The sequence below is a fragment of the Sporisorium graminicola genome, chromosome SGRAM_9 (genome assembly GCF_005498985.1).
Source record: "Sporisorium graminicola strain CBS 10092 chromosome SGRAM_9, whole genome shotgun sequence".
In the NCBI taxonomy this organism is placed as follows: domain Eukaryota; kingdom Fungi; phylum Basidiomycota; class Ustilaginomycetes; order Ustilaginales; family Ustilaginaceae; genus Sporisorium; species Sporisorium graminicola.
Genome location: NC_043739.1, coordinates 389,421 through 409,221, shown reverse-complemented (window position 1 = coordinate 409,221; position 19,801 = coordinate 389,421). Strand labels below are relative to the sequence as shown.

The 19,801-nt window shown below is 56.6% G+C and overlaps 8 protein-coding genes across 8 annotated transcripts; 3 read left to right on the top strand and 5 right to left on the bottom strand.

Moving 5' to 3' along the window:
* Positions 1 to 1,067: 1,067 nt before the first annotated feature.
* On the bottom strand, positions 1,068 to 2,190 carry EX895_006516 (uncharacterized protein; the record flags this gene model as incomplete). Its single annotated transcript, XM_029887107.1, has 2 exons — positions 1,068 to 2,032; positions 2,133 to 2,190. The coding sequence occupies 2 exons, from the start codon at positions 2,188 to 2,190 to the stop codon at positions 1,068 to 1,070; spliced, it is 1,023 nt and encodes a 340-aa protein (XP_029736599.1).
* A 570-nt stretch (positions 2,191 to 2,760) lies between these two features.
* On the top strand, positions 2,761 to 3,953 carry EX895_006515 (uncharacterized protein; the record flags this gene model as incomplete). Its single annotated transcript, XM_029887106.1, has 2 exons — positions 2,761 to 2,994; positions 3,117 to 3,953. The coding sequence occupies 2 exons, from the start codon at positions 2,761 to 2,763 to the stop codon at positions 3,951 to 3,953; spliced, it is 1,071 nt and encodes a 356-aa protein (XP_029736598.1).
* A 1,610-nt stretch (positions 3,954 to 5,563) lies between these two features.
* EX895_006514 (uncharacterized protein) lies at positions 5,564 to 7,750 on the top strand (the record flags this gene model as incomplete). The annotated part of the gene is made up of 4 exons (XM_029887105.1): positions 5,564 to 6,945; positions 7,027 to 7,170; positions 7,252 to 7,295; positions 7,380 to 7,750. 4 exons carry the CDS (start codon positions 5,564 to 5,566, stop codon positions 7,748 to 7,750), a joined length of 1,941 nt encoding a protein of 646 aa, XP_029736597.1.
* A 208-nt stretch (positions 7,751 to 7,958) lies between these two features.
* On the bottom strand, positions 7,959 to 9,713 carry EX895_006513 (uncharacterized protein; the record flags this gene model as incomplete). Its single annotated transcript, XM_029887104.1, has 1 exon — positions 7,959 to 9,713. One exon carries the CDS (start codon positions 9,711 to 9,713, stop codon positions 7,959 to 7,961), a length of 1,755 nt encoding a protein of 584 aa, XP_029736596.1.
* A 521-nt stretch (positions 9,714 to 10,234) lies between these two features.
* Positions 10,235 to 11,408, top strand: EX895_006512 (uncharacterized protein; the record flags this gene model as incomplete). The annotated part of the gene is made up of 3 exons (XM_029887103.1): positions 10,235 to 10,474; positions 10,561 to 11,198; positions 11,300 to 11,408. The coding sequence occupies 3 exons, from the start codon at positions 10,235 to 10,237 to the stop codon at positions 11,406 to 11,408; spliced, it is 987 nt and encodes a 328-aa protein (XP_029736595.1).
* Positions 11,409 to 11,563: 155 nt separating this feature from the next.
* EX895_006511 (uncharacterized protein) lies at positions 11,564 to 13,116 on the bottom strand (the record flags this gene model as incomplete). The annotated part of the gene is made up of 2 exons (XM_029887102.1): positions 11,564 to 11,932; positions 12,037 to 13,116. 2 exons carry the CDS (start codon positions 13,114 to 13,116, stop codon positions 11,564 to 11,566), a joined length of 1,449 nt encoding a protein of 482 aa, XP_029736594.1.
* A 633-nt stretch (positions 13,117 to 13,749) lies between these two features.
* EX895_006510 (uncharacterized protein) lies at positions 13,750 to 14,895 on the bottom strand (the record flags this gene model as incomplete). Its single annotated transcript, XM_029887101.1, has 1 exon — positions 13,750 to 14,895. One exon carries the CDS (start codon positions 14,893 to 14,895, stop codon positions 13,750 to 13,752), a length of 1,146 nt encoding a protein of 381 aa, XP_029736593.1.
* An 893-nt stretch (positions 14,896 to 15,788) lies between these two features.
* Positions 15,789 to 17,737, bottom strand: EX895_006509 (uncharacterized protein; the record flags this gene model as incomplete). Its single annotated transcript, XM_029887100.1, has 2 exons — positions 15,789 to 17,466; positions 17,580 to 17,737. 2 exons carry the CDS (start codon positions 17,735 to 17,737, stop codon positions 15,789 to 15,791), a joined length of 1,836 nt encoding a protein of 611 aa, XP_029736592.1.
* Positions 17,738 to 19,801: the final 2,064 nt, after the last annotated feature.

Sequence of the window (19,801 nt, the reverse complement as noted above, 5' to 3'; positions counted from 1 at the left end):
AAAAAACAAGAGAGACGAATCGAACGAAGGTGATGAACCTCGAACAGCTAGGAAACTGGACAGAGAGAGGCTACTTTTAGGGGTGAGTGGGGCAATGTGGAGAGAGATATCGTCTCGAGGTCTGTTGTATAGACTCGACTGAGAAGAATACCTCTTGAAGAAGATCGCAGAAGCGACGTTTGGACGGTTTGAAGTTGGACGATGAACACAATCAAGGAAGGAGTTGGCGTCAAGGGGGCTGTCAGAAGGACGGTGCGATTTGGATTGGCAGATCAGATCGAGTTCTTGAACCTCGTTCGACCTCCTTCCTGTCTTGCGTTGTGTTGTGTGCTCGCTAAGAGAGGAAGGAAGGAGGAGGAAGAGAGGAGGAAGAAGGAGGAAGAAGGGAAGGAAGATGGTGGGAGCGCCGTCCAACAGACTAAACTTTTTTTCGACTCGACTCGACTCGACTCGACCAGCTCAGAAGAAGAAAAAACTGAGTTCTCCGCTTTCGAAATCCGACTCGGCCCAATCAGGAAGCGCCTCGGCGCGCTGATCTTCGGTGTCCATCGAAGCCTGCTTTTGCCTTGCACGCGGCATCGACAGAAAGAGAAGAAAAAAATCGCGGCCCGCGTAGGAACACTTTGCGCAGCGTCCAGCGACCCAAAAAAAAGAAAAGTTTGAGCTCAAATTTTTTTTCTTCCTCAAGATCCGACGCGGTCGTGCATTTCCAGACTGAGAGGGCCAGGCCGTAACCACACCGAAACAAGAGCGAGCGAGCGTCACAGCGACTCATGAACGCGACGGCACGTCAATGAGACTGACCAACTTACCGCGCGGGACGCTGCTAGCCCGTTCGGCGTATGCTTTGACATTCCAAACGCCGCACAAGCGATTCGACGTCGGAGCAAGATCGGGCAGGTGCTCTCTCTCGATCGATGCTCTCTCTCACCCTGTTGCTTCCTTGATCTCATTCGACGACGGCATTGCAAAAGCCATGCTCGACAGTGATCTCTTACGGCCTTGTTATTCGACAAGCGGGTATATTCTCTAAAAGTACACAGATAGCAGAGGCAAGTGTTGCGAGTCTACTGACGTCGGCGCTTGTTCTTGAGCTTGGCCAGACACTCGCTGCAGTACCACTTTTGCGGCAGCGGCTTGGTGACGCCGACGCATCCGATGTGGAACCATTCCTTGCAGTCCGGGTCGTTTTCGGCGTTGTCGCATCCAATCATCTCGCCAAACGAAACGCGCTGGCAGAAGCAGTAGGGCGTGTCGTCCTTCTCCTCGCCCTCCTCTCCCTCGCCACCCTCGCCTTCGAATCCTTCCAGCCCTCCCAGTCCTCCTAATTCTGTGCTTTGTGACAGCCCAGATCGGCCGGGCCCGCTTGCCGAAAGCGAGCCTCCGCGAGTTTTGCGTGATGCGCCTGCTCCTCGCACTGCACCGCCCAGTCCTCGCTCAGGCGGCGCCGGCGATCCAGAGTCGACCGGTGTTGTGCGCCCACCGACCCTCGCTCGAGCAGCTGCGCTCATTGGTGTGCCAGGAGTCAAGGCACTGAGGCCGGGGGACAGCAAGCTGCCCTTGCGCTTTACACCTGCCAACGGCGAGTCCATCTCCACCGCAGGACTCTTGAGCCCCACTAGCGCCGCCGGCAACGCAGACAGCGAAGGCAATTGCGGTGTTCCGATCGACGCTGTCGACGAGTAGTTGGTAAGCACGGCTGGGCTGATCCTGGCCATCTCGTCCTTAAGGTGCTTGTGATGCGCGTGGATTGAACGCCAGAGCCGCAGACTCAGCGCTTCCTTCTGCGAGCTCCATTCGTCTGCGCGTCCGTAGTCGGTCCGGATCTTGTCGGCCAGCTTTTCCGCCTTGACTCTGTCTGCTTCGGACACGTTGCCGGCTGGGTTGGACAGGCCGCTACCTCCTTTCTGCAGAATCTCCCTCAGCTGCGCTTCCCTTGCTGCAATCTTGGGGAGAAGGTCTTGGATCTTGGCGTCCTTGTGTTCGATCTCCTTGACCATGTGACTAACCTCTTGAGGCAGATTGTCCAGGTCTGAGGAGTTGAGCCGAAGTAGTGAGACGGATCAGGGCACATTAGGGCAGTCAGTATCAATTGACCCATGTCACCGGTGTGAGACCCGGAAGAGACTTACTAGAGATGAATTCGGTTGCAATGGCAGCAATCTCGGCTGGATCCTCGATGTGCATCATTTTGTCCAGGGCGTGACGGGCAGACGATACCGTGGACAGATCTGTATATGTTTTGATCCAAAAGCGTTGAACGATCCTGAATGCCGCTGTGTGGCCGTCAACTGTAGTCGTGCAAGGTTGCCCAACAAGGAGATGCGGTGGCGACTGCCGCACAAGGTTCGGCTTCTGTGACCAAAGCGCAGACAGAAGTGTGCTGCGTGGAAATTACTTGCTTGAGCCTGAGAAAGAATCGCCAACGATCCGCCGTCGAAGTGAGAGTTGGCAGAGCCTGGCAGTCTGGACGTCGAGATGGTGATGGGAAGGGTCCAAGGGGCAAACGCGACATCTGCTGCGCCTTTGTGGATTCAAGTCTCTCGTCCAGAGCCGAATTCCGAGATTCCGGTCAAATTTTTGGGTTTTCTTCCTGTTCCTGCTGCTGCAGCTCACAATGTCCTCCACAACTTTTTTTTTCCCTTGCGAAGAACAAACGTTCAACAGCATTGTTCGAACGAGCCTTCACACGCTGTCATTCACCGTCGCTTCTCTCTAACGCTACGGTACGGCAGCCCCAAAGCCTACCTACACCTTAAAATGGCCGACACATTGGAGGAGAACTATCTCCTCGACGAAAACGATGCAGCCTCTGTGATTGCTTCCGACGATGGGGCCGTCAGCATTCACGACGAGCCCGAGCACTCGAACGATACATCCGAAGATCAACCCTCCAAACCAATACAGACTGAACAGGAGATCAAGGACGAAGCAGCACGCAAGGAGGATAAGAAGCGCAAACGCAAGGAGAAGGAAAAGGCTCGCAAGCAAAAGGTTAGTTGCTAGAAATGCCCACTTGACCGGAAGCCTACAACAAGTTCCGTTGATACACCAAAGAGCGGGACGCTGACATGTCTCATCTTCCTATTGCATTGTATTCACTTCCTTTCATTTAGAGAGCCGCCCTATCCGCCGAATTCGCGCAAGGAGTAGGCTCTGTTGCGACGCAGCCGCCCGACATGCAGGCCGACTACCTTACGACCAAACAGAGCGCCTCCTTCGCCAAGCTGAGTGACCTCGAACTCGAAGAATTGCGGCTTCGAGAGTCCATGCTGCTCGACACCACCGCCTTTAACCAGCCTCGGACGCTTGCGACGCTTGCCGACTTTGTGCGTTCATGCATGCCTTCGATAGCCCGCAGCGTCAACGACGCTAAACACCCCAGCGTCAGCCAGCCAGGGCGTCCTGCGTTGATCATGCTGACGGGAAATGCACAGCGCGCTGCCGACCTCGCACGTAGCCTGCGTGCAGTGGGACCCCAGCTTCCCGGATCCGCAGAAGCTTCCAACAACGACGAAGAGGGCCGCTCTGCGGGATCTGCAAAGCGACGCAAGCTGGGCAACGGTGCGTCAAAAGCGGAGGGCAAAGACGACAAGACAGCAACAGCGAGCAAGAAAGAAAGCAGCAACAAGGCTTTGCTGGGTGGGTTTTCGGTTGCAAAGCTCTTTGCACGTCACTTCAAGCTCAAGGAGCACGAGGCGTGGCTGCGCGAACACACGACGCCGCTTGCAGCCGGCACGCCGCAGCGAGTCGCAGCGCTCATTGCATCAGGGAGCTTGCGGCTCGACTCGCTGCAGGCCGTCGTGATTGACCAGACGTGGGTCGATGCCAAGCAGCGCAGCGTGTTTGACAGCTTCGAGACGCGCGACGAGCTCATGAAGCTGCTGGCCCTCGATGCGGTGCTGAGCGCTCTCAAGAGGTCCACTGCTCCGACCAAATTGGTTCTCTTCTGATCTGTGGAGCAAAGTTTGTCGATCCGCTCGCATACAAGGCCAGTTCTTCTCTTGCGATGAATGCGTTCTTTCCTTCAGCCATTGTGCGTGTGTGCGAGAGACGATGCCGGTCTTGTCCTATGCCTTACCGAACCACGCGTGAATTCCACGCTGCATCAGCACGCGTAGCTGCACTCGTCGGGTCCGGTAAGTGCCCATGTACAGCAAGCGGATAAGCGCCTAGAGCTTGTGCATCCGTCCAGCCAAGAAGATCAAGTCGGAGGCTTTCTTTTCTCTCTCTAAGAAGAACAAGTTCGCGCTGAGCCAGGCAGCAAGACTGCCAACGTGACGCTCTCTGCTCTGACTCTCAACCGTGGTGATGCGTTGCGCGCAAGAACGAGTCACGCCAGCGGGACGTGTGATTACAGAGAAGAAATCTGGACGCCAAAATCTGGGAATCCGCCTCGCCTTGCTGTAACCACGTCGCCTTGTTGACAGCAATTTGGAAGCCTCTGATGAGCGCATCGAAACATCTCTGGTTCTGCCCTTGACTTCGACCAAGCCATCCTCTCTCGACATGAAACCGAACCAACTCTGACTGCTCTCCTGACTGGACACTTTCCCTGTGGATCTCTGGCCAAGAGCAACAATCCCGCAAGGCGCAGTCGGCCATCGTTTTGTGAACGTACCTTTTCAAGTCTCAAACGAAGCGACAACTGAACGGCTGGCAGAGAGGAAAAGCTCGCTAGCCACAGACGAAGCTCGTCGTCCTGCTCTTTGCGCTGCTGCACAACGCATATAGCTAGCCATCTGTGGCTCGATTCATCTTTTGCCTCTCTCTTATCGAGTGTCCAGCTTCCCTTCAGAAAGAAGAGCAAGTATGTGCTGCATGCTCTCCTCAGGCATCGGCACTCGCAATGCGCCGTTGGCTTTCACCGCCATAGTGAAGCTATTTCGTTGGAAGAGGATGCAAAGCCTGTCTTTCTCGGGATGAGCGCGAGGGAACGGCCCCACACAGCCGCCTAAGAATCTCTCAAAACGGCGCCTCTACACCACTGCCCAGCCGCTCACGTCTACCACTATATGCAGTGGGCCGGACAGACTAGCAAGAATGCGTGCACATCGGATGCCACCTCGAGCCACTTCCCACAGCTTAGGTGCAGATCACAGACACATCCGTGAAGGGAAACTGCGAGGCTGGCATCGACGTCGCAGTGCTCCCGAAGCGACGAGCGAAAGCTTTGTGTGGCTACGGCGATAGACTTGAGACTGGAGCCATAAGAGGCCGAAGGGGCTGCCGGCCCTAATTCTCCCATTCCAGGCTCAGGCAGCCTCGACTCTGCCCTCTGCGCTCTCGAACTCTGTGTCTGTGCTTGCTGCCCTTGTCCTGCCAGTGCTGAAGTGCCTGGGCGTGCTCGCACCACAGCCCACCTCCCTCCTTCTCCTCGACTTCCTACAAATAGTGAGCTCCTTGTGCTACCCTACCCCTCCCCGTTCCGCAAGCATCCAAATCCTGCTTCCTTCCTTCACTTGACAGCTCGCAGCGTCGCTTGCATAAAGCCACTCTTCTCTTCCTCCTTGATCGCTCGCTACTTTCGAATTTGAACAGCCAAGCATCTCCGCACTTTTCAATGTCGTACCGAGCTGTGCCCAGCAGCCCCGAACGCCTAAGGAACTCAGTGTCACAACAGATGACCAACGCGCTGCATCGCGATTCCAGCCCGTTGGAACGTTCAGAGCACGTTTTTGCGGAACCCAATAGCGCTCTGAGGTATCCTCCAGGCCCATCCTACGAATACGGAGTGACTGCCAGCTCTTCGCAAAACAACTATCAAGAACCAGGCGCAGAACTACCAGTGAGCCTCGAGGCCTCCGCCAACGCTCTCAGCTGCTTTGGCTTTTCTTCGTGCGAAGAAGACGCTGACGGAGAGCCAGACGAGTCCTTCACATCGCAGCATTCCTTCTGGACGACTAACCCCGGCGACACGTCTGCAAGCACCGTGGACACTGTCGACTTGGATGAGCCCATTCCTCTGCTGGGTAGAGACGGTCAATGGAAAGGCGGTACATCGCCATCAAAGGCTGCGCAATACTATTCCCTGCAAAGTCAAAACATTAGTCGTAGGTCCGCCTCACGAGCAGATCATCCATTGTACCATGAAGATCGGGTCGAGAATTCGCTGGTTTCTCGCAGTGCTCCCTACCAGGGAACGCGTCTCAAAACAGCCGCAGCCGAAACCGACACTCAAACTGGCTTTGCCTTTGACTCGGCAGAAAAGAGGAAAGATGTTCAGCAGGACATGCAGCTGCAGGACGGCTCCATGGCGAACGATGCTGTTGGTAAGGCGGAACGGGCCAGCAAAAAGCAGTCCCAGCGCTCGACTTCGAGCAAAAAGGCCAAGTCCAGCAAGACGATCAACTCCGCCGTGCCTCGACATGCTAGCAGCGAAGTGGGCAGCGGCTCTTCAGCACGATGTTTCTCGTCTCCGGCCTCGTCCTTGGGGAGATACCGTCTGCGAAGGAAAGAAAGCGTTCCTGTGCTCAGCCTTACAGAGCTTCTCACCCCACCACCGATCAAGCCGGCTTCCCCCTTCAACGAAGCCGGTACTGGTCCTGTAGACTGGCACGATGAGGACAGGCATTATCCTGTTCAGCCCCTCCAGTACAATCGCGAGGCTCGTCGCCATAGTCAGCACGCAGAACATCAACCACATGAATTGAAAGAAGGGGAAAGCCCACAGGACAGAGCGCATGGCAGCGGAAGCGGACAAAGTGATGGTGAAGAGGCTGCGGTCGGCGACATTAACCTCAAAATGGACCCAGAAGAGGCTGCTCAAGACCAGCTCGAAGAGACTATGCAACCAGCGCCCGTTCGCAATCGAGGTACGAGGACGTTTCCTCGCACCTGGGAAATCCACCCTGACTTTCCCCTGCTCTACCAACGCTACTCGGTGCCATCCTCTGTCAGTCCTGAGGTGCTCGAGATGCTCCTTCGCCATCTCGACTTTGCCGAGTGAGTTTTTTTCACACAATTTCGAAGCATCTCTGAAGGAAGCGCTGATTCCTTGTTGAACATTTCTGCTTTGAACAATAGGATCGACGAACACTTTAACGAGATCGTAGACAGGGATCAAAGGAGCCACGGTGCTTTCAATAGGCCACGTTCCATCCTGGATCTCTACACACCTCGCTTTGTGAAGGGTGTCAGTGCACAGAAGGTGGGCATGTGCCCTATATGGTAAGTCGTTGATGAGAGGGGAGCAAGGATATAGTCACGAAGCGCTGACCGGACCCCTGGAGGTGATTCGCCATTGTGCAGCTACGAGGATGGAGAAGTCAATTTCCTCAAGACCAAGTTTTCGGGTAAGTTGGCGTCGCCATGGAGCGCCAGTCCTTCTGAAGAGTGCGGTGACTGACTGCTTTTTGAACAACTCGTTCGTACCTCAGCCTACAATTATCATCTGCAGAACTTCCACGGCGTCTCTGCGTCTACAGGGTTGCCGTTCATTCCCCCGACGCACTTTCGAGGAAAGAGGCGGACCCACGTCAAGCACTCTGAGCGAGCGCAGATCATTCAAGGACTCTGCCATTGCTGCGGCAAGTATATTGACATGCAAGGACCCAAGGATACCGAGATCAAGGTGCCCGAGATATACTGGTGGAAACACGCCCAGGTGTGCCATAGAAAGGGGACGACACCTGAAGGTGTCGGCGGCTATTTTGTCGAGGATACTTGGTTCGAGAGGGTGTGCGGTGTTCTCGAGTTGATCGACGGTTATGACTCCGAGATCAGCAAGTTGCTTTCTGACAGCAAGTAGTGACGACAATGAATAGAGGAGGCTCATCGACAGAGTCTCAGTTTCGGTGTTTGGGCGACAGGCTCGTCGTGGACCATTCTGCAAGTAGACAAGTGACCCTTGAAGGCTCTAACGACGACGTTGTGCGCACAGACAGATCCTCGACAAGTGATGCATTGCAAGAACGACCTGTGGTGACCTTTTTTTCAAATCCTAGCCGGACAGCGTCTCACCTCGAAGTCCTCGTCCAGGGCGACTCCCTTACAGCGTTGTACAACCCCTGCGGTCCCATGGTCTGATACTGCTGATACCACCCCTCCATCCTGCCCCTCATAGCCGCAAACGCCACCAACCCAAGCACCACGAGAATATACAAGGTGATAATCGACTGGTCCTTATAACTATCCCTCTCAAAGCACTTGGCCCACACATCCCCCTCCAAACCCGTCCCCACATCGTGATCTGTATGCTCCAACTTGGCCCCTTTGCATATGTCCAGCCCCTGGTCGAGACAAAACTGGCGCGTACACGTCAGACACGGATTCGACGGGTCCTTGGGCGAATACAGCGGCACGAGCGTCGAGTTGGTCTGGAAACACGTACATTTGCACAGATGCAAGTGTCGACTGTTCTGGCGCGGTTCGACGGGTAGAGTCGGTGCATCGCGCGGGTTCAGTGCAGCAACGCGGCGAGGCGACGCACTCACCGGTGCGACAAAGCCCAAGATGCAGGTGACGAGAGTGAGCAGCAGGACTGTGGTGCTCGAGATGAATGCACGTCGTCCCCCTCGCGACCGTGAGTTGGAACGCGAGGAACGACGTGAGCTAGAAGGCGTAGAGACAATCGTCAGCGACTCGTCGTCTTCCTCCGCCATGGGCACATGCGCAGTCGCTGCCGCATCAGCGGCACTGGCAGCACTAGCGGTGGAAGTGGAAGTGGAATCACCGCAGCGCTGCCGAGCAAGCATCTCAGCAAACGCTTGACTCAGCTCGTTGTCCATTGGCCCTGCTTCCGTCGACTCATTGTTGGCCAGTGGAGGTTGCGGTGCAGAGGACGAAGACAAGACAGGTGGTGGTTGCTGTGCCCGAAGGCGTGATAGCTCGTCGAACAGCCCGTCGATAAGAGATTGTCGCTGTGTTGTATTGGGCGTCTCCTGGCGAGTACTGGGTTGAACGGGTGCAGGAACGGGACTCGCAGCTTGATTGCCAGAGGGGTGCATCGAGCTTGGATTCGCAGATGCCAAAGAAGCTGACAGCGAGCTCAAGATAGATTGTGGCAGAGCTTGAAGCTGCGGTTGGAGTGTTTGTAGGACAGTGCCAACAACATTGTTGACGAGGGCATTCACAGATGCAGGTGGGTCTGGAACAGCGGCTTCGGTAGACGCATTCGGTGTCTCTCGACATGGCGACTGTTCTGCTGCTCCAGTCCCATCTTCTGGCTGGTATGCAGGTGGAGCACTAGGAGCTATACCCAAGCCGCCTCTTGCTGATGTTGAAGTGGTGGCGGCGTGTTGCTCGCCAGGGACGTCGACAATGACGTGGATGTGAACGGGCGGCGTGACGAACTCCTGCCTCTGTTGCGAGCCAGAGGGAGAAAAGCCCGACGTGCGCGTAGTAGGCCTGAAGAAGAACGTGCTGACCCAGTCCCCCCAGTCGTCCTTGTCCTCGATGAGTACACGTTCTCCGTCGAGGTTGACCGAAAGCGCGCGAATGACATCCGGGGAGATGCCCCATCGGAAAGCGATCTGGCTTTTGTAAGAGGCGCGAGGATACAACGTCTCGTAGTCGGCGCTTGACTGGTTCAGATAGACCGCACGAGGCAGCGTCGTTGTGGATACGGAGATGCATTTGACCGATTCGACATTGTTGCTAGTTAACAGGTGTTGGCTTTCAGGACGAGCTGAGATTGGCAGGTGGACGAAGGCGGGGAATGTGAGAATGTCATTTTGGATTGTGGCCCAGAGACGCTGTTCGGGCTCCGACATTCTGACTCTGCGGGTTGTGTGGTGGTGGTCAACAGTCGTTGATGGCGTAGCAATCTGCTCTTGAAGACGACAAGAGGGAGGCGTTGGCGCTGTCAAAAGTGTTGGTGTTCGACTCAGCTGGGAGCTGCAGGTGAAGCTTGATTATTAGATGTAACATATCTGAAAAAATCTAAATCGGGCTGGCCTGTGCGAGAATCGCTGCTTCGCTCCTATCGAATCCGTTTGAGAAATCGAAAGATTGCATTGCATTGCACCGCACAGACAGGAGAGCACAGTTTAGCGCAACGCGTCCCGTCATTCGACACGGCAACGGAGTCGCGCAGTGCAGTTGCAGTTGCAGCCGAGTGCATCCAACCAACTCGATACTGTTCAGCCAGCAGCAGCAGGGGTGCCTTTTTTTCCAAGTTGAAAGCAACACTTTCCTGTTCTGTTGGCGCTCGGGCTTGCTTCATCGCCATCATCCATCACCTATCGCATCGCATCCTCTTCAAATCTCATTCGCCCTCGTAACCTATCCCAATATGGACCAGTGGAAGAAATTCACCAGCAATGTTGGACCTCAGTTCCAAAACATTGGCAAGACCTTTGGCAACCTAAACCAGCAGGCTCGGGAGCGCTTTGGTGCCGTCGACCAGGAGGACATCACCGAGCTGCCCCAGGAGTACAAGGACTTGGAACGCCGCGTCGATGCGCTCAAGTCGGCTCACACTGGCCTCATCAAGGTCGCCAAGGTCTACGAGACCGAAAGCTACGACTACCCTGTAAGTCACAGTGCAACCTAGCAATCAACGTCGCAGATATGGAGCGCGTAAGTACTGACTTCTTTTTGGGTTGCCGCCACAAACAGACCCAGCTTCAGGAGAGCATCACCCAGCTCTCGGCGAGCGTAGGCCACAGTGTTACCTCATGGGCTGCGAGCGCAACCCGCGGCACCAACCTGCCCAAGGTGTCGCCCACCGCTCGTCCTGAAAAGGTCAACAAGACGCTCCACCACGCCCTTTCGCGCGCTGCTGCCAGCGGTGCGCTCCAGCTCGGAGCCGACCCTTCCAACTTGTCCGGCCTCCCCAATCTCGACACCGCACAGGCCCCCGGCTCCGAGACGCCGCTCAGGGACGAATCAAAGCTCGGCGAGGCACTCCAGAAGTTTGCCATTGCAGAGGACCGACTCGGCAATGCTCGCTTGACACAGGACGACCAGATTACCCAGGGCTTCAACGTGCCCTTCAGCTCGTTTGGCGCCCAGATCCAGCTCGCTATGAAGGCACGCCAGAGCGTCACGGATGCGCGTCTCCACCTCGACAGCTGGAAGCAGTCGCTCAAGTCGGCTGAGAACGCTGGTGCTGCGGCCAAGCTCGAACAGTACAGAAACGAGGTGGAGCAGGCCGAAGACAAGCTGGTAGCGGCTACCGAGGAGGCGATCAGCTTGATGAAGCAGGTGCTTGAGAACCCGGAGCCTATCAAGAGTCTCAGTGCATTCATCAAGGCGTAAGTTGCGAGCCCCCTTTCTCAGAAGACATAATTTAGTAGGTGTTGATTGCTGACCTAAACGTATCACTCAACTTCTCGGGCTTCTTGCCTTTTCACAGTCAAGCCGAATACCACGCTGCTGCTGCCGAGCTCCTCTCGAGCGTTCAGCAGGAGTTGGCGCAGCTCGCGACTTCGGTCGAGAGCGACTACCGTCTCTCGCGTGGCTAAATTTTGTATCAAGCCTTGTTTGCTCTCTAAAGGTCAGGCCGATGCAGCTTGCGCTCACCTTACGATTTGTGTATATGAAACGAAACACTTTGTTCTATTCCTCTTCCTGTCAACGGCGAGAAGATAGCAGCACGACGAGGCTCTCCAGAACATTCTTAGGCAGGGATGTCGAGTCCAGCTTCGCGCCAGGCTTCTTCGACGACGCCGCGAAGGCGGCTGAAGGCTGTATCCACCTGGTCCAGGGGCACTTGGCTGAAGGATGTGCGGACGTAGGCGCTTGTTTTGCGGTCTGCGTCGGTGGTCGAGGGCGGTTTGAAGGCTACGCCGGGCAGAGCGAGGACGCCGGCAGATTTGGCTTTGTCGCTGATCAGATCGAACGAGTCGCCTTCTGCGCTGGAGGGGGAGGGCGGGAGTTTGAGTTTGATCCAAAGGAACATGCCGGCTGTGGGGCGGACCCAGGAGGCGATGCTGGGGGAAGAAGTGAGGATCGAGCGCGCGGACGATTCGAAGCGTTCCAGGCGGTCCTGTTGTCGGGAAGCATCAAGGACGGGGTGCATACGTGTGAGCTGAGAGTCCTTTGAGATCGTTTGTCAAGAGAGGACGCGGAGAGGGTAGGAGGGGAACTTACCTGATAGAAGCGAGCGACATTGTCCGCATGCCTCAGGAACCCGTCGATCCCCCACTTGCTCAGCAGCGCATACGCGATAGCCTGACTCGTGCCGCTCGTCTGCAGATTCCTGCTGCTCGTATCCAGATCGATCGCATCCAAAATCTCCTTTGGGCCCGTAACAAAGCCCAGCCTCAACCCAGCACTGAGGATCTTGCTGAAACTGTCAAAGCGGAGCACCCTTCCGACACCGCCTGCGTACTCGTCCTGCGCCTCGAGCTGGAAGTAGCTCTTGCCTCTCTGCCGCTTCACCGGGTCAGCATCGGGCGTGAGGCCCTGGAAGCTCAAAAAGTAATAAGGGTCGTCTTCGAGCAGCAGCAGGTTGTGTTTGCGGACCACGGCGAGGACGGCGCGTTTGCGGTCGTCGGAGGCAGATGTGCCGGAGGGGTTAGCGCCCGTCGGGGTGGTGTAGAGGAACTTCGGGAAGGGGCTAGCGCTTGTAGCGGGGTTGGAGGACCAGTGGGTGAGGAGGGCGTCGAGAGCTGTGGGTTCTACGCCCTCGGAGTCGGTCTCGGCTTCGAAGAGCTTGGCGTTGTGCGCGACGAGGCTGGGCAAGATGCCAGAGTACGCGGGGGATTCGAGCACCACCGAGTCGCCCGCATCGACAAGCGCCTCGAACGTCTTTGTGAGCAAATCCTGGCTGCCGTTTCCGAACGAACAGCGCCAAACTTCACCAGGCTTGCTGCTGTTGGACTGCTTGGTTCGCGCACGGGCGTGCACGTGCGATTGAAACTCCTCGATCCAGCCAACGAGTTTAGGGAGGCCACTCGTGGCAGAGTACTGCAGCGCAATGTCGAGGTCCGATCCCTCGATCGCTACCGTTTCCGTCTTGCCGTCCGGGTGGATTGTGGGTTTGAGTTCGAGCAGGATGCGTTGGAACGGGAAGGTCTCGGAATTAGGCTTGCCGGAGAGCAGCGAAACCATCCCTGGGATGAGTTCGGCTGGGAACAGCGACCGGATCGCAGAGGGCATGCGGTTTCGCGCTGAGTGCGAGAGAATGGACGCATAGTCGAGCGGCTGCAGAGGCGTCGAACCTGTCATCTTAGGATTGGCTGCTTTGACTTCTATGGAGGCGAGGCAGAGAATGTGAGGTGTGGACGAAGGTCCAAGAAGTCGATAGTGGAAGCGCAAAGCCGATCTTGAAGTGGAGTCCAAGTGCGGGGTGGTCGAATAGGAAGAAGAGGAACGGAAAGAAGGATTTGGCCTTTGGGATGTGCGATAAAGGGCTGCAATTGACCAGCAGGGATGCCGGACTATATACCGGAGACGCCTCCCTCCAACGCGCCTTACCCCGCACTCTCCACCATTCGTTCCTTGTTGGACAGGCTGACTTGCTCGTCCTTTCCCTTACGGCTGTGCCAGACCGTTGACCAGACATGGCAGTCGCAACGAGTCATGGTAGATTGCTAGCATAGTGGACTGTCGGTGTGTCCAAAGCATGGGTTCGGAGAGCACGCCGACGCGATTTCGGCGATTTGCCGAGACTGTCGGTAGCACGCAAAGCTTCTACGAGCTCACACTATTGGCAGAACCCGCTCTCAGTCAAGCAAAGGCTGCGCTCATACTCGGCACACAGGGGCATCTGCCCTTCTCACGAGCTCGTCAACAAACATTTTCGATTGCAAACATCGTCAAACAAGTGGACGGTGCAAGATACCGTTTGCTCCCTCGCGATTACAATTCCCAACGACCAAACATACGGTCAAAGAGGCTCATGATGGTCCACTTCCTGTTCTCAGCCTCGGGGAATACCACGGAGCGATGCGAGTAGAACACCTCGTCGTCCACCTCGTCGCCCTTGCGGGGCAGGCAGTGCATGAACTTCCAGTCGGGCTTGGCACCGCCCTGTTTGGCCATGGCTTCGGTCACCTGGAAGCCCGTGAAGTCGCGAAGACGCTGTTCCTTCTGCGCCTCGTCGCCCATGCTGATCCACGTGTCGGTGACGATGATGTCGGCGTCCTTGACCGCTTCGGCAGGGTCGTTGGACCACGTCACCTGTCCGAGCGCCACGGGTGAGGTGCCCGACTTCGAGAGCGCCGAGAGTCCGTCCTGCATAGTGCCCCACACGAGCTCGTCGCGCTGGTACGCTGGACCCTTGGGCGTGGCTACGGCAAGGTGGATGCCTAAACGAGGGTAGGCGACGAGCATGTCGTTGAGGATGTTGTTGCTGTCTCCGACCCAGGCGACTTTGAGGCCGGCCAGCGAGGTGAGGTCCGTGGGCGACGACGAAGGCGCGTAGATCTCGAGCATGGTTTGCAGATCGGCCAAGATCTGCGTCGGGTGGTATCGTGCCGAAAGAGCATTGATCACGGGCACAGTCGAGTGCTTGGAGAGCAGCTCCACCTCGTCATGTCCGCCCACGCGAGCCATGATACCGTCGACCATCGAGCTCACCACTTTAGCCGTATCGTACAGACTCTCGTTGACTCCTAGTTGGATATCAGACGGTGCCAAAAACAGGCCTGTGCCTCCTAGGGAAGCAACGCTGGTCTCCGAGGCAACGCGAGTCCTGCTACTGCGCTTACTGAACATGATAGCAATCGACTTGTTCTTCAAGCTCTGAACGATGGGGGATTCGCCCGCCGCGAGCTGCTTTCGAGACGACTCGGGCAATGCGAGGGATGTGGCGCGGAAGGCCGACTTGAACTGGATCGCTGACTCCAGCACCGATCCGATTTGCGCAGGCGAGAGGTCGGCGAGCGTCAAGAGATGAGGTGGGGCGCGCTGTGCCGCAGTAGTGGATGAGGTCGAGGCAAATCGACGCACCGCGGGGTTTGCGGTGCGTCGCAGAAGCGTTGTAGCAGCTTGTCGTCCCGTCATTTTTATTCAAGACTTGCAGGAGATCCTAAGTGTGTGGTTGGTCGGAGAGAAGATCGAGAAGGATCAACAGCATCCAACAACGAAAGAGTGGCCCAACCACGCTGTGACTCAATCTTCTTTTTTTCTGGCTTTCGAGTCACGGCGCGGGAGAGAGGGAGAGATAGATAAAAAGCTCCATTCCAGCCGAGCTCCAATCGGAAGAATCGTAAGTCTAAGCGTGTGAGCGCGTTTCTGCTGAAGTTGTTCCACATCAGGCGGCTCTCTCGGTCGTCTCACTCTATCTTAGTCTGTAGATCGACTCGCACATCTAAACCTCCGTCCTCTTCTGCTCTGCCAAGCTACGCATGGTGAATTCGACAACACAAACAAGCACCTTGAGATGAGCGGAGTGAGATATAATTGAACAGACGAACCTGGAATCTGTACATGTAGACACGCTGGCACCGGAGAGCCACCTAGCAATCTGGAGCTGGGACAAGTGAATGGCACAGTATACGCCGGTTCCACGAAGGAGGCGAGGACGAGGCGCAAGTCCAGAGTGAGCGGATGCAATATTAACGGCGAGTGTATGGAACAAAAACTGCAAATGCGAGTACGGTGCAAAACAAGAGAATTAGAACCATGGATAAGGAAGCGACGTCGCAGAAGGGACGGGCGGTCCATAAAGAGGACGAACCGCCGTGGCGCGCAGGGTAGCGATCGATGGTGGTGAAATGTCTTGGACCGATGAGGCGAAACTAAGGAGCCGGTCCGACCAAAGATGGTCGAACTATTAATTATAACACAGTGAACTGGGAGGGGGGTATCGATACAGATGGTCTAGAACAGTCGCGCGAGACACAGCACCGCAACAGAGAATCACGTCACCGTCGCAAGCCGGCCAGTAGTAATATCTACAAGCCAGCGACTGGTGGCGACATTGACGAATCCTGCTGTTGTTGTTGTTGTTGTTGTTGTTGTTGCTGCTGCTGCTGCTGCTGCTGCTGCTGCTGTTGAAGCGCCTGGGTCAAGCCAGAAGGTGGTGTGATGAGCGTTGGTGTTTGGCGCTCGTTCTCCTCCTTGCGAGCAGCAGCGGCGGCAGCGGCAGCAGCCGTGGCAGCAGCACTCTTGGCCGCCTGTGCCTGGATCTGCTCCTGAGCCAGTTGCGCGGCTTGGGCAGCGGCAGCAATCTCCTCCTGGCTGAGCGTGCTCGTGCTGACAGGAGCACGGCCCGTAGCATCGACTTTGGCGCTGGCACCTCCGCCAGATTGGAGGAGCTGAAGACCGAGCAAGCCGTGTGAGCCAGAGTGAAGGTAGTGGTATCGCAAGCCGTTGAGGTTCTTGTAGCGCTTGCCACATGCACCGACTTGGCAGATGTACAGGCGATCACCCAACGGGATCGGCGCCTGGGTAGCAGGGCTAGCCGGATCCGGCGACGAGTTGGCGCTGGCCGTGGGCGACGAAGGCGAGCTCAACGAAGGGGTTGCCGTGCCCTCCTCGATCTTGATACCATCCGCCGACTCGGGTTGCGGCGATCCCGTAGTGGAGTTGGTGGTGATGTGGATGGTTGGTGGCTGAGCAGCTGCCTGTGCGGTGATGGGTAGGTTGTTCTGGTTGCAAGCGCCGTGGAGACGGTGGTACTTGAGGCCGTTCATCTGCTTGTAAGCCTTGTCGCAGCCAGGTGCCGGGCACTTGTACGGCTTGTCGATGTTGGCGGCGCCGGCGCGAAGAGCGTTCTCGAGCGCGATCGTAGAAGCGTTGGTGACCGCGCTCGTCTTCTCGCGCTTGGCTGGGGGCTGCGACGACGAGGCCGTGCCCGACGCCGGGAAGAAGAGATTGGGAGGTGCACACGAGGGAAGGTGGTGCTCGTCGGCGTTGCTCGAGCGGATGGAAAGCGCCGAGAAGGCGGCAGGGTTGAGGCCGCTGCTGAAGTAGCCGTCGCTCTCCGAGTCGAGGCAAGGAGTGCCTGGGACGGAGCTGCCCGGTGTCGAGAAGGGCGAATTGGGCGCATAGATGTTTGGCGTGCCAGGTGCTCTGCGACCCACACCGCCATCGATGAGGGCTCTCCTCAACGACTGGTGGATGGCGCCGTTGGGATTCGACGAAGAAGCGTTTGAGTATTGGCCAAACGAACGCTTCTTGCCCTTGGCGAGCGATGGCGAGCGCATCACTGCCGTGTCAAATGCCGAGGCCTTGTCAGTGTCATCGAGACCCGTTGGCGTTGTGACGTTCAAGTCGGTGGTGATGGCGGAGGTGGTGGCGCCAGGAGTGGTGGCAGCCGTGGCGGTGGCGGCGGCTGAGGAGGTGGAGCCCGCATTTGAGGTGCGTGGGCTGGAGGGTTGGGATGTGGAAGCATTGGAAGACCCCGAGGACTCAACCTCGTCATCGGCAATCATGGCGGGCATCTCGTCGTCCTCGAAACGCACGTGGCACTCCTCGTAGTGCTGGAGAAGGTCGTGGAGGTCATCGAGCTTCTGGCCACAGCATGTGAAGTTGCGGCAGAAAGTGGACTCGAGCCTCACGGAGGAAGGCGCGACTGTGGCATCGGACTCGGTGGACGTGCCAAATCTTGAGATGGAGTAATCCATGATCCTGCAAGCGGTGATGAAGTAGCGATGTAGTTGGCAAAGGTACGACGATGATCAGACTGGGGCTCCGAGATCTCGAACGACGAGCAGTTCACGGACAAGCAGGCATATACTTACTCTGAGACGTCTTTGCCAAACGAGACGGCCATAGGCTCCTTGTAGCTTGCGCTGCCGACAAAGCTGGACGAAGCGCGTGGTGTGAGACCCCCAGGACGTTGGAAGCTGAAGGAATCCAGACGGCCAGGGGCCTGTGCAATTGGGATTGGTGCCTGCATCATGGGCGATTTATGAACGGTGTGATGGAAGGGACTTGTCGGTGGTGGTGATGAGCCAGTAAGATGTGACACTGGCTAGAGGGGTGCTGTTTGATGCACCGTGACCGTGAAGCAGCAATAACTAAAGCACAACAACGATGGTGGTGCTGATGGTGACGGAGATGAAGATGAAGGCTGCGATATGCAGAGTTGGTGTACAATGTATGTCGAGCGAATTGCGGAGGTGATAGATGTGAGGGAGGTGTAGGGTAAGAGACAGGTAGATGTGATTATAGGCGATGAGCAGGATGGAGGGGCGAGGGATTGGCTCGACGACGAATGCTCGACGGTGATATTATGGGCTGAGTAGGGAGAGGTGCTTCCTGTACGGTAGCTTTTGGTTCTTGGGTCTCGGCTGCAATGCTGAGGTGCGTTGCAATTGCTATGTGTGGTCCGAAAGCCTGACTTTGTGGCAATGCTGCAGATGAGCACTGTATGCCTTTTTGGGTGATGAGGGATGTGGAAGGATGCAAGAGAGGTAGGTGCGCAACGCAATGAAAGAATGAGACAAAGGCGAGGATGGGATTGGATGGGAAGAATGGCGGTGAGGGAGGGAGGGAGGGAGCGCTCTAGGCTGAGATGAGGTCAAGTGGGGAGCATGTGCGGGCGACGGCGGGTCGTGTGTCAGTCCAGTGTGGCCTTTGGCTCCAACGAGGTCGAGTGGCCCCTCAAGAAGAACTGGAAAAGACAGAGCAGGCGCAGCAGCAGCAGCACACCGCGGTTTAGATGCCGCGCCTGGGTGAGGGCATCCTAACGTTTTCAGAAACAAAAAAGGACGGCCAGCGAGCACAGGGGCTGATTCACAGTGCGCGAGAAGACTCAGCAGTCCGGTGAAAGCAACAGAGAAGAGACGAGTGGCTGACAGGAGCAAAGTAGTGAGCAACGAAGGCGGACCGTCACGAATAAACGAGAGGGGTGTTTGCGTGGGTGTGAGAGAGGCGAGGCGGGGCGAGGCGAAAGGAGACCAATCGAATAACTGCAGGGCATTTGGACAGAGCTTTGTGAGGCGAGGCATGCACCTTCGCTGCTTCGCTCAGTCGCCCGCGTGAGGTGAATGGCTGGAAAATAGCATTGGCTGCGCAGTCTGTAACCTGGGTGAGGGCTTCTGCGCTGGTAAAAAAGCAGTCACGGGCAAAGGGACCGAAGAAAGTCGGTCGTTCGGTCAAACGGCCTTTCTGGGCGGACTTACTATGCACAGCGATGCGAGGCAATGACACGCCAAACTTTCTTCTCGTCAATTTTTCGAGATTTAAGAAGAACTGAGACCTTGGCGAGAATCTGAAAAATTTCGAGGCATTTCCTCAGAGGGAAATTCTTCCAACCGAAGGAGAAACCAGCTGCAGGTGTGGTCGTCTCGTCAGAATTTCGGCACATGACAGAGCCAGTGCCGCGGTCTCCGCCGACCGCACAGCGAGACGAGAGAGTTCAACTAACGAGACGCTCAGGTCCGGATCTAACCTTGAGCTTGAGCCGTGCTTCGCTGCGCGCCTGGCCTTCATGTGCCTTGGTCTCCTTCTGCCTTTGCACCCTCAAATTATCGCCGACGAGCATGTCGTTACTATGTGGGTGGTGGTGGCCCATCTCTATGGTGGTGGTGGTGGTGGTGGTTGTTCTTGGCCAGAGCTTCGTCGCATCTGACAACACGTTCGTCGCGGCAGGATGGACCACGGTTTCCGCTTGTCACTCCTTAGAAAGGCTCTGCCACTCAAACTTTGTCTCAGCTTGCGACAAGCACCTTTTGGAAGTGGATGTTAGCGCTTTCAGGATCGTCTGTTTGGGGTGAGCCTGAGGAGGCGCAGATGAGGAGTCGTTCCCAACTTGGGCGGCTGGCTGCCGTCTCATCTTGCCTCAGCGGCTGGTTGGCCGACAACGTGCAGATCCCGTGAACGCCACCAACGCATTCGCGCACATCCGTTTCAAGCTGTTTGCCAAGCCAACGACGCAGTCACGGCTGAGGTGCTTGCCGGGCACAGGTGGCCTCTTTGCACTTGCTCTTTGCGCGGCTGGATTTCGAGGTTTCATGCG